The sequence below is a fragment of the Gopherus flavomarginatus genome, chromosome 1 (genome assembly GCF_025201925.1).
Source record: "Gopherus flavomarginatus isolate rGopFla2 chromosome 1, rGopFla2.mat.asm, whole genome shotgun sequence".
Classification (NCBI taxonomy): Eukaryota; Metazoa; Chordata; order Testudines; family Testudinidae; genus Gopherus; species Gopherus flavomarginatus.
Window position 1 is genome coordinate 248,558,305 of NC_066617.1, and position 11,923 is coordinate 248,570,227.

Sequence of the window (11,923 nt, forward strand, 5' to 3'; positions counted from 1 at the left end):
AAATCAGTTTTTGTTGCTGTTTCTTCTAGACTTTGTTCCACTGGTCATCTTGTATCTTCAGTATCCTTTTATTTTTCATTGTGGCTCTGGTTTATAATGTTTCTTGCCCAATATGTTATCCTCCATCCAATCCCTACTGGACTATGGAAAAATTGATGGGAGAGCCTGTGTTTTACTTGATTTGTATTATATCACCAGTTGTTGCATTACTGCCCAGGTATAGTATCTTCCCCCTTCCCCAATATGTGTGTGTATATGTTAGTGGCTGTCTACTTTGGGATGGAATAAGAGGAAGGATGAAGGGATGTGCCTGAATATGATTTGGGTGATGGGCATTTCTAATTGTTTTTTTCTTTTTTATTGTTAGTCAGCTGAAGTATATTATTAGCTTCATTTGATTATTTAAGGCTGCTGGCTAGCAGAGTCCAATTACTTGTGTATTGGTATTATCGCTGGTGGGTAGTTATTGTAGGTCACATTATTGTCAGGGTACTCAGAGCTCTTTGGGCAATCTTTTTATTTTAAATATCTAATCTAAGGAAAATGAATTAACTGTGGTACTTGCCTGTATAAACTCTTTCTGTTAAAGTAATTGTTATACTCTGTTCTGTGGACATTTTTCTCTTGATAAAATCTCAAGCAGATCCTCTTTCTTTGATTTCTTTTCATACGTACATTTTTCCTCCTTCAGATTTCTGTACAGAACCCTTCAGGGAACTATCTTCCCAACCCAACTTCAGCTTGGACGCCAATTGAATAGATTGCCTCCAGAGACTCACAGCCAGATTCTGAACAGGTTGAATATCAAAAAGGAAACTATTCCCCAGAAACCGCCATGTGCAGAACATTCCCCACAGAATCCTCTGTCAAATGATAGTGATTGTTTTAAGGCCTGCAACCAAACCCCCTCTTCGCAATCATCTCAGTATGGAAATGATCCAGCTTTCCCATCAAATACAAAGGCAGAACACACAACAGGATTGAGTGTCACTGCTTCTCCTCCTGGATCTTTGTTATGTGGGGGAAATAAACGCTCCTCAGTGGCAAACAGTCAAGAACAATCCCTGGGATTTCATGAAATTATTCACAACACTTCAGAGATGGAGTCAATGTCTGTAGAAGAAACGTTCCCATGGAACACAATAGTCGACCAGTCTGGCTTTAGTTTATTGAACTGGATCACATCAACTCCCCTGTTCAGTCGGTTTGGGAGAGTTTTACAACTATCACCACATCGTTTACAAAATGAAGCACAGGACAACATGTGTGTGCTTGGCTCCATATCTTCTTTGCATCAGGATTTCAAAGGCTTAACAGGGAAGAACTCAAATGATTTCCAGGAACAACTTAAAGGGACCCCAACTAATTGCTGTAAAAGTGAAACTCTTGAAACCACCTTCTTATGATATGGGCCTTGAGTACATTTATATATTTTCTATTTGCACAGATGTATAGTGAAATTACTCTAATTGTTTCCAGAGATAAAACGGGCAATCAAAGGTACAAAAAAATTATTTAAAAAAATGTTTAAGTGCTATATATTAAAATAAGAGCTTTAAATATAAAGAAGAAAATACACTTGAATTTCCCAATTCGTCTCTTTATTTTTTTTATCTCATTTTATAAGAAAATGCAGGTTGTTTCTTTTTCAGTTGCTTCTCTTTCATTCTGGCAAGTATTGCAAGCAATGGACCTACCTACCTTGTCCAAAAGGTTTGAATTTCAGGAGCAATTATAGACATGATTATAGTTGGTTCAGCAATCATGGAGGGGAAAAAATATAATGATAACACTACATCCCAGCAGTTTGGATAATTTGTCATCTGATTTAAAATAAAAAACCTCTGTGAGGTCTGACAATCAAGTTTTTAAGGTGAAAACTGTTGGACACATCTTTTGAAAATAACATACCTCTTTGTAAATATTAACAGTATCTCACCACCATATAAATACACCAGCATCTTATAAATGTCACCATAACTGAATATCTCCTCAGTAGCATTTTATTTCTCGTGATAAAACAATAAATAAATGACCATCCATAATACAAAGTGGTTGCCCAGTCTGGCATTAATAAGAGTTCAGAGCTTCACTTGCAGTCAGTAAAAATAGCTTGCATTTGGCAGGGCAGGCCATTCATTTTAAAAAAAGACTGTTTTGCTTTGTAAAGAGATGTTGGGGGTGAGGTGATTGTATGTTGTATGTGCAGTATGATATCAGTCAGTGGGAACTGAGAGTACTCTCAGCATGCAGCAGTCTGCTCCATTGAAATGCCACAGAACTTGCTGAAGAATGTAGGTCCAGTTTGCTAAAGAATACAGGGAGAGCCCTTTGTTATAGATTACAGCCTCTTTCACTTCTAGTCCAGTGACTTGAAGCCCTAGTCATTAGTGGCCATCTTTACCTTGGGAGGCTGTTTTGGGTTTGCATCCATAATCACATAGCATGTGCCATCTCCACACACAAACTAACATGGGATATAGTTGTCATGTATTGTCTTTGCAGCTTGAATTTTCAGAACATCCTATTGTTTACAATTAGTTGTATAAGCTCAAAACATGCACAGCTCATTCGCTGTGTGTTGACAGGAAATCCCCAGCCATATTGGCTCCCATGGAATCCCTCAACCTTAAGCCCCAATATTTGCCAGACACTGGTTTCTAAGCCTCTCTGGGTATTTTTAAAAGGGTTACCATGTTGGTCTCTTCCCACAAACACAGACAGAATTGGTCATATCAAAATGTGAAACCTGAACAAAGGGAAGAAGTAAAAGCAATATCAATAAAGGATTAGTATCAGCCTTTATTTATGTTGCTCTGATAAAATGTGACACGCAATCATACATCAAACTACATTTTGGAATGAGAATATTTCTATCCTCATTACAAAGTAGGTGTTGAATGTGCTAAATATATCCTCCACATTCACATATTCTAACTTTTCATTGAACATGAGATTGACTTGGAGAAGGACTTGTGATTCAAGCAGGATGTTATCAGTTTTTCCTCACCTCCAAAAAGAATGTGTTAGGTCTAAAATAGAGGAAATCTCTCTTCTTTTTAACAGATTCTTACTGGCGGAAAGTGTTGTAATGCATCTACATTCTATATGGTTGCCTTAGGAATTAGGCAATAGATTTCTACGCATGCTTAGATCACCAAATGCATCCCACAGAATCCTGTTGGAAGGATTCATTTGTCCAACTGATCTTGCAGATGTTTAACATGGACTATGCAGAATGTGCCAGTACAAAGAACTCTCCTAGGTGGAGCTACAATCTCTTTTTTTAATGGCAAAGGAAGTAATGGCTCACTTTTTTAAAGCAATATCAGTGTGAAAATATTGCCATCTGGGAGCAACAGTTCCTCAACTGTAAAACAGGATGTCAGGGTGAAATCCACTCCACCCACACAAAGCCAGAATAGTCAGATACCAAGTAGGTGGAGTTTGGAGAGGCTGGGGCCATGAAATCCACTCCCTGCCCAACAATATCTGTGGCCAGGGCAGGAGGATGCTCTGTATGGCCCTTGTGACTGCGATTGCAGCACAGATCCAGATGCCCCACGGCAGGTGTGCAGGGTGTTGGGGCCACTGGATCCATGTAAATGCAGATCATGTGGCCCTTCCGCTTCTCTCTCTGTTATTGTTACTGTGTTGTAGTAGCACCAATCAAGACTGGAGCCCTCTTGTGCTAGGCACTGTATAAACAGATACTAGTGACCTGTACATTGATTTTCAATAGCTAGATATAAGCACAGTAATATTAACAAAGGACTCTATCATCTTACTGCCTTGATTTCAGATGTTATATTTCTGGCAAATATTTACTATAAGGCAAAACCTGGCATATAAAATCTTGAAGTGGAAGCAAAATTGTACCCCAGTATTATTACTTGGTTCAGCTGTATTTAACCTGTATTTAATTATGCGCCAAGATCATAATGCCTCTATTTTTGATGCAGATGTAAAACCAAGACCGTGGCCACTGGTGACTATTGATAGTCCTCTGGTCCAGTGGTTCTCAAAGCCAGTCCGCCACTTGTTCAGGGAAAGCCCCTGGCGGGCCCGGCCAGTTTGTTTACCTGCCGTGTCCGCAGATTCAGCCAATCGCAGCTCTCACTGGCCATGGTTCGCCGCTTCAGGCCAATGGGGGCTGTGGGAAGGGCAGCCAGTCCATGACGCTTCCTGCAGCCCCCATTGACCTGGAGTGGCAAACTGCGGCCAGTGGGAGCCACGATTGGCCAAATCTGCGGATGCGGCAGGTAAACAAGCCGGCCCAGCCCGCCAGGGGCTTTCCCTACAAAAGCGGCAGACCAGCTTCGAGAACCACTACTCTGGTCCTTTTCACAAGTTCAGAGGTGATACAGTTGATCTGTGACCCTAGCCCAATTTGGATTACATTCCACATTGATTTAAGGGCTTTGTTGAGGAAAACAGCTGATTCCATAGCTGCTAGGGAATGAAAGCTCCTCAGGCCTCTCTAGTTACGCAGCTAGAGAGGTTGCTTCCGATTTCAAGGGGCAATTTTCCCATCCACCTAATATCAAATTATGGGTTGGATGGTGAGAATGCTCAACATCTTACAAGATTGGGTTTTACATGACAACTCATGATGGTATTCTTTCCACAACTGATGTCCCAGACTCCACTCAATCGGTTATGACGTTGTGCCACTTTGTCATTTCCTGTCTTAAGCAACTGTGTAGTGTTTCAGTGCCCCACTAAGCTCGTTCCATTCTCTCACTGCCTGAATTTGAATTTTGGTCGTGGGTTAAGTGATCCCTATCAATGGACAGATAGTCTTTGTAAAACACTTTGAGATCTTTATTAATGAAAGGTGCTATATAAAAAATATTTTGCACTTATATTGTTTATATTGCAATATATGGATGTGTTAAAGTATGGATCAAATAAATTACATCAAACCTGGATGTTGCTTCGTTTGGTGGTTCAGTGATCTGCTTCCACTTCAAGATCTGCCCTAATCTTGGAATCCACATTAAAAAACCCAAACCAAATAAAACATCTTTTGCCACAGCTATTTCTCAGTTCAAATTATACGGCCCCTGAAGCATTATTCATCCTCAACTAAATTTGGAAGTGTATTTTGTGTCCTGACACATGTAGGAGTTCTGGGAAATGTTGGTGGTATAGTAGGCCAGACAGTCCGGATAAATATGTACTGTAGTGGAATAGTAGCAAATACTCACCCCCAACTCCCCAAGCTTCAGAGCCTGAGCTCTAGCTCAAGTCTGTCAGCCCAGAGGTTTGCTTCCATTTGCTCCAAAATGCTATGTTGACGTGTCCTCTCTTCCATTACTGACTACCTAAACAGTCTGGCTCCCCAAACAACGTGGCAGGGTCTAATTTTCTCCCTACTTTCCAATAACAATCCCTTATATTAAAAATCTATGCAGGTGGCTTCACAGTCTGCAGTTTAAGACACTATTGAAAATGTGCTGTGCTAACTATTGGCTGCCTTCGACTCTCCAGGATTGCTGCAGTGGGGATTCTGGATGCTTAATTAGTGCAAAGAATTCCAACAACTGATAGTGCTTATGTGCGAAGCTAATTAAGATTTCTTAATGTTAATGAATAAGCCATTTAACAGTTCCAGCCTGTGTGTCTTCAATCAAAAAATAAACTTGGAATTACAGCAAAATATCCTATTTGGTAACCTAAGAGGTATATGCAGGGCCAAATTTTCAAGAGTCCTCTAATTTTGGATGCCCAGCTTTAAATGTGTAGGAGTCTGTTTTTCAGGTGTGCTGAGCACCTACATCCCTGCTGAAATTTAGTTGGAGCAGAATTGATTTCAGCTGGAGTTCCTGGCCTTAGCACATCGGAAAATCAAGCCTCAGGTGACTGAAGCTGGCAATGCAAGAACCAAGCAACCCAAAATTAGTGGCCACTTTTGAAAATATGGGCCAGGTTCCAAGGCTCATAAGTTACATTGAAAGCAGAACCTATTAAGAAACTAAACACTGGGGCATATGTTTATCTTTTGGCCTTATCTCCAACTTGAACAGTGCCTTCCAAAAAGCAACCGCAAGTCCTGTGGCTCCTTTAAGACTAACAAATGTATTGGAGCATAAGCTTTCATGGGTGAATGGGTCTGACGAAGTGGGTATTCACCCCCAAAAGCTCATGCTCCAATACGTCTGTTAGTCTATAAGGTGCCACAGGACTCTCTATTGCTTTTTACAGATCCAGACTAACATGGCTACCCCTCTGATACTTAGTGCCTTCCAAGTAGTTTTAGGAGTGTTTGCTCTGTCCAGTAAGTTTCCCTTTGACATTTAAAGTGCACCACCACCTATATCCATGCAGGAGAAGGGTTAGCATATTGTACCCAGGGAAGGTAAAGTCCACAAATTCTTGAAGTCTGTTTTGCCGATGTGATAATTCTTATTAGGACAAATTTTAAAGTGCCATTTGTGACAAATTGGGACATGTGTATAAATGTTTGATAGTAATCTGTTTGACTGCCAGGAGTTACATCAAAAGACACTGCTGAGGGAGAAGCTCACAGGAAACAAAACTATAGCAAGCTCAGACAAAACAGCTGGGGGTGGGGGACGATGACCTCCCTCACAACTTTTAGCCTAGTGCTTAGGGCATTTGGATGTGGGAGATCCCCAATTCAAGTTCCCCCACTACCTGGTGGGGGAAGGGATTTCAACAGGGCTCTGCCACCTCTCCTGAGAATGCTCTAAGTAGGGGAACCATACATCCTGTTTTGGCTGGCAGTCTCTTTTTTAAGCCCTATCCCGGCCATCCCAACTTTTTTTGGCAAAAGTGAGCATTTGTCCCATTTGCTCTTACCAACTTGATCAGTGTAGCCTACGGTGCATGCACTTGGCAGAGGGGCTGGATCCTGGGTCCCTCCCTCCCAAGTGAGTGTGCTACAGGCTGCACAGTCATTCTCATGCTTATGCTCTCTTAGAGTCTGTTGGGCTTAAGAGGAACTGGGTAAGACAGCCTTTATTTTGAATTTATTTTTGGACTTGGATACTCCAGAAGGGGGTGGACTTTTATTTAGTGACTTAGCCGGAGAGTCAAATCACTGCACTGAGTTACAACAGCAAGTCACTGCAGCTGCCCAAGCAGGCTGAGAAGGGGAAACTGAGGCAGATCTTCTGCAGAGTCTCCCCAGCCCATGAAAGGGCACTCTGAAGGTAGCAGCCTTGTAACAGTCAGAAATCCAGGTGATTTTTTTTTCAACAGAAAATTTTCTAGTAGCCCTAATTATCACTAGCACTTTTATCCCCACATGAACTAAATGTTTCTGAATGGACTGGGGGGTTGTGATATTTCTGTCTTCTTTTTATACTGTTTGCTTTTGTAGATACGGTTAACTTTTAGTTAGTTTATGTTCTGCAACCAGAGAACTATTACAATAGCTAAAAGGGAATTAATCTTAAAATCCATGTAAAGATGCCTTTATTTCAGTCACTGGAAACAAGACAAAATGATTTCACTGATTCTTAATTTAAATTAAGAAACTAATTAAAGGCTAAAGAGTTCTCCTCTCAATGTGTATGAAAATCATTAACGTTAATGTGAGTTGACTGCATATATCAAGGGGAAAATATACCCTAAAGTTAGCAAGGTTTTGTGCTAAATTTCTGAGCCTAATGAAAGTTAATCCATTTGCACTCAAGTTCAGTGGGGATATGATTCTATTTCTTTTAACCTACTAAGACCACTATAAAGTTCAGCTTACAGGATTCTATCCTGTTTAGCTTCTCACACTCCATCCAATACCTTCTCCTTCCCCTAGTTAAATTAAATGTTCCTGTGTCCAAAGGGTGTGAGCTAGCAGAAAGGTCGGCGACTTTTTAAAAAGAAAACAACTGTGAATTTTCAATCAGAAATCCATTTCTGGAATAGTTTATGAAGGCCAATGTACTGAGAATAAGAGACACCCTCTTGATTTATTCCATGCATTTTCTAGAGAAAAGACCATGAGGTGACAGAAGCTCAGTATATGCTGTGCCTCTGAGGGTGCATCCACACTAGGAAAAAAGGTGGGCTCTTAATGTTGTTAGCTAGCACATGAGAGCATGTTACTACGGACAAAGCAATGGTAAATTTAACACAAGTTAGCAGATTGAGGTAAACACTAGAGGGTAGCCCAGTGTTCCCTCAACCTGCCAATACATGGTAAAACTATACCTGGCTTGTCCACAGCAGGATGTTAAGATGTTACTTATCATTAGACAACCTTGTGGGGCTGTCTAAATTATGGCAGATGCCCTGGGCTGCCCAGAATCACCCTAGCACTATGCGCTGCAGCTCCACGCACTATACCAAGGCTTGTGAGGGAGTCCTCAGCAGACTGTCCTCTACTATCTCCCTCATTCCTAGATCAGTGAAATTCTCCCACAGCTGGATGCACAGCTTTTAGGGCACCTTTACGCTGCCCAGGCCCTGGCCCTTTTACCTGGTGTGAAGAGTCAAAGCCAGGGTATATCGTGCACATAAATCTTCCCATTTATTCTCACCAGAGCTTGGACCCCACCAGTTTTGTGAAATATTTGTGAAATGTGAGACTATGCTGGGTGTTGCCATGTACACGAGAGCACCAGGCATTCTGCTTTTCTTCAAAATGGCCTCCCCTGGCAGCTGTTCCACTGGAGCAATGCTACTGTCAATCAATAGGAGTAGAGTGGTGACTACAGGAGACACATTCTTCACAGGAATCACACAAAGTGTATGGAACCCACTGCTAGCAGAAATAACACCCACAAACCTCACTGCATTCAGAGCTACATCCAAAAATGCCAGTTCTTCGCCCTAGAGTTCCACAATAGCCCCCTCGTTCTTACAAAGCCGTTAAAAGTGAAACACATTTAAAGCCCTAACTGCTTTTTTTTGGTGGCAGGGAAGGAAGGAGAAAGAAAGAGCATTGTTATCTTTTTAACTCATGGGAGGGACTCAGGTACCATGGAGATAGATAGATGGAGGGAGAGAAAATTCCCATGCCCAGTACTGACATGAGCAGCTTTATAAATTAGAGTGGGTTTGTGTAGGCCATCACATGAGTAACTGTAGAGATGTTTCACCTATAAGGTTCTTCAGATACTTATCACTTTGCAAATGAGAATAGCATATGGTTTCCCACTCTCAGCCCCATACCTATGAGCATGCTTTCTTCCATGGAAATACAGTAGTTGCAATTGCAGTGTCATTTCCCCACATTTACTACTGAACTGCTAAGTGACTCTTTAATGGCAGCCACTATCCATAACTCCACAGACAGATTACAGTAACTAGGAAATCAGGGTTAAAAAAAAATCAACAGAGCCAAATTAAGTTGGTTTTTAAATTTATTTTGCGTAAATAGAAATTTTAATTTAAAGGGTTTCCTGTTAAAATGTGAACATTTACTAATGGTTATCAGCAATGGTATTTGTATTTCCACAACTTGCCCCTTTATTTACCACAGAGATCCCTTATTCTAATGACTGTCAAATTATTTAGTATTTGCCTACCTTATTGGATGGGGATCAGGTAATGTGAAGATTAATGTCTGAGCTGTTGAGATGAAAAGTACTATACATGCACTTGACTACTTGACTGTAAGAATATAGCTAAGTGTTTGCGGGAACCATGCAAAGTGCTTTTATTGTTTATTTTATTTTATTGCTGTGCTTCTACTAAGTGCTTAGGGGAAATAGCATTTTATGCATGGAAACATGTGTTGTGTTAAATTAGGTTGCAAGGTGTGATGTGAAACAGATTTTTGAGTGCCGTGAAGCACTATTTGAAAAGTGTGAACGTACAAAACTCTCCCTCCAGTCAATAACTGACACAGTGCACAAAGTAAGAACAGGACCTAGGTGCATAGGCACCTGCAGATGACTTCCTCAGAGGTCCTCTCAGTCTTCTTCTGTTTTCTATTTCTGCTTCTTGATGCAGCTTTTTGCAAGTTTAAATTTTTCTGCTGGAACTGGCTCCGCTGCCCACCGTAAATTCCTTCCTTCCACTCCCAAATTCACACCTCTCCAAGCCAAAAGTGTCCCATGTAGCCTCTGATTCTGAGTGGTTTATTTTATAGGTGTCCTGTTATCTGAGACAACTTGAACTTGATTTTCACCAGTGCACAACTTTTATTGCTCAGCACCTCCCCATCTGTAGTTGGGCTCCCAACATCAGAGGCCAACTCTGCAAAATGTCCTTCATGAAGACATCTGTGCCCTGACATTTGGCATTAGGACTGAACCCCCATCAGTAATAATGCAATAAGAAAAATGAATATTATATCGGAGTCAAAACATGGAAACACACACCCTAGTAAACTGTAACGAAACAAGCCCCACAAACTCTGTGCATACAGGAATATGCATAGATACTTGGAGCAAAGCTGTTCTGCAAGGGAAGTCCACAGGTAGTCAGTGTAGACATTTCATACCCAGTTAGGAACGTGGGTGTTTAATGCACAATTATTACTCTGCAGAAACTATGCTGATACTGGGCCTGTACGCAGTTATTTACATCTCTGTATAGTGGGTGTCAACTCAGCAGAGCAGCATTCTGCTCTACTTTACATGACTGCACAAGGTACAAGGCAGGGAAGAGTCAGACCCATTATTTATTCAGTGTATAAATGAGAATCGATCTCCCTTGAGAGCCACCACACTGTATTTTTAATGCTTTTAGCTCACTGTTGGTTTTGCACATTATAGGTAGCTCATGGGCCAAAGCCCAACACTCGTCAAAATGGCATTGGAACTGATTCATTTGTCCTGTGATCTTTCCATCTCAGTGTGATTTTAATCCCCACTAGCATTATAAAAACCAAGCTAACTGATGTTTTCTATCAATGGGTTATCAGAGCGCACTGCATGTAAAATCATTGCTTCCCGGCCCAATGCTTTGAGGTGCTGAGCATCTTTCATTTTAGTGGGAGCTGACTCAGCACCAGGCAGGATCATCCCGTTACAATGATGCAAAATCTCAGGAGCCATCCTTTTGTCTTAGCTGTAGTGAGGCCTGGATACAGACGTCACTGAGCAAGTCCAAGCTGCTCATGAAACACTTATTTATACAGGGAGGGGCAATTAATGATGTACATGTCATGAGGAATTCATTTCCACCCTCCTTCAAAGCAGCTGGCCAATGTAATTTTGTTGATAGAAGACTGTTCTAAAAATATCCCTAGATGAATGAAAATCACATCACGAAGGCCTTACACTAACCCCCAGTGGTGGTCATTTTCCTCCAGGTATTTCCTAGCCATTGCTAGCAAGATCCTCTGCCTCACGGATTATAATGTCATATACAAGGCTGCATTAATGGACTGCCCTATGGTCCCCAGGCCTAGAGCCCCCAGAAGACTACAATCCCCCTAATTATGATTTATATATTTAATCTTCCACTTTCTTTCTTTTGTTTATGAGGCCCTAAAACAGATCTATATCCTGTGTACATCAGTGTAAGAATAGCAAATAGTTTGCCATTTTTATTTAATCACACTTGACACACGCACACCCTTTGAAAAAGGCTTGCATGTTTTTGACATGTGGCCTGATTGGTTTTAGACAAACACCCATGTGCTTGAACTGCAGCATGAGCATTTAAATTAATGGGCATACCTCTGTGTGTTTGCTCCTGCTGGCATTGATGACATATTCCAAGTGCTCCTGAGATGCAAATTTGCAAATCTTGGATTTGTAGACCTACCACGCTACTCAAGTGGGGACGCTAAACAGAAACAAACAGCCACAAAAAAACTTGAAAGCAACAGCGGTCTTAGAAAAAATGGTGAAGCTTAAGCTTGGTGTGTTTTACAAAAACCCAAGGAAACCTCTGCAAGAGAGTTGAATTGACTGAAAAAAGTGATGGGGAGCAACATGGAGCCAGTAACCTTGAAAATTTGCAAGCAGAAGGAAAGGCCATAGAAATACAGTAGCGGTGC

The 11,923-nt window shown here is 41.2% G+C and overlaps 2 protein-coding genes across 3 annotated transcripts in view; both read left to right on the forward strand.

Annotated features, from left to right (window-relative positions):
* The window catches only part of LOC127038947 (phospholipid-transporting ATPase VA-like), a 143,492-nt gene extending 139,323 nt beyond the window's left edge, over positions 1–4,169 (forward strand). For both annotated transcript variants that reach the window (XM_050931976.1, XM_050931986.1), the window contains 2 exons: positions 30–217; positions 692–4,169. In XM_050931976.1, coding sequence (XP_050787933.1) covers positions 30–217; positions 692–1,406 — 903 coding nt within the window. In that variant the 3' untranslated portion in view covers positions 1,407–4,169. The remainder of the gene's footprint in view (positions 1–29; positions 218–691) is intronic.
* LOC127043515 (phospholipid-transporting ATPase VA-like) overlaps positions 1–10,757 on the forward strand; it is an 84,766-nt gene extending 74,009 nt beyond the window's left edge. The window contains exons 20-21 of the mRNA XM_050937375.1: positions 9,721–9,828; positions 10,692–10,757. Coding sequence (XP_050793332.1) covers positions 9,721–9,828; positions 10,692–10,757 — 174 coding nt within the window. The remainder of the gene's footprint in view (positions 1–9,720; positions 9,829–10,691) is intronic.
* The last annotated feature ends 1,166 nt before the right edge of the window (positions 10,758–11,923 follow it).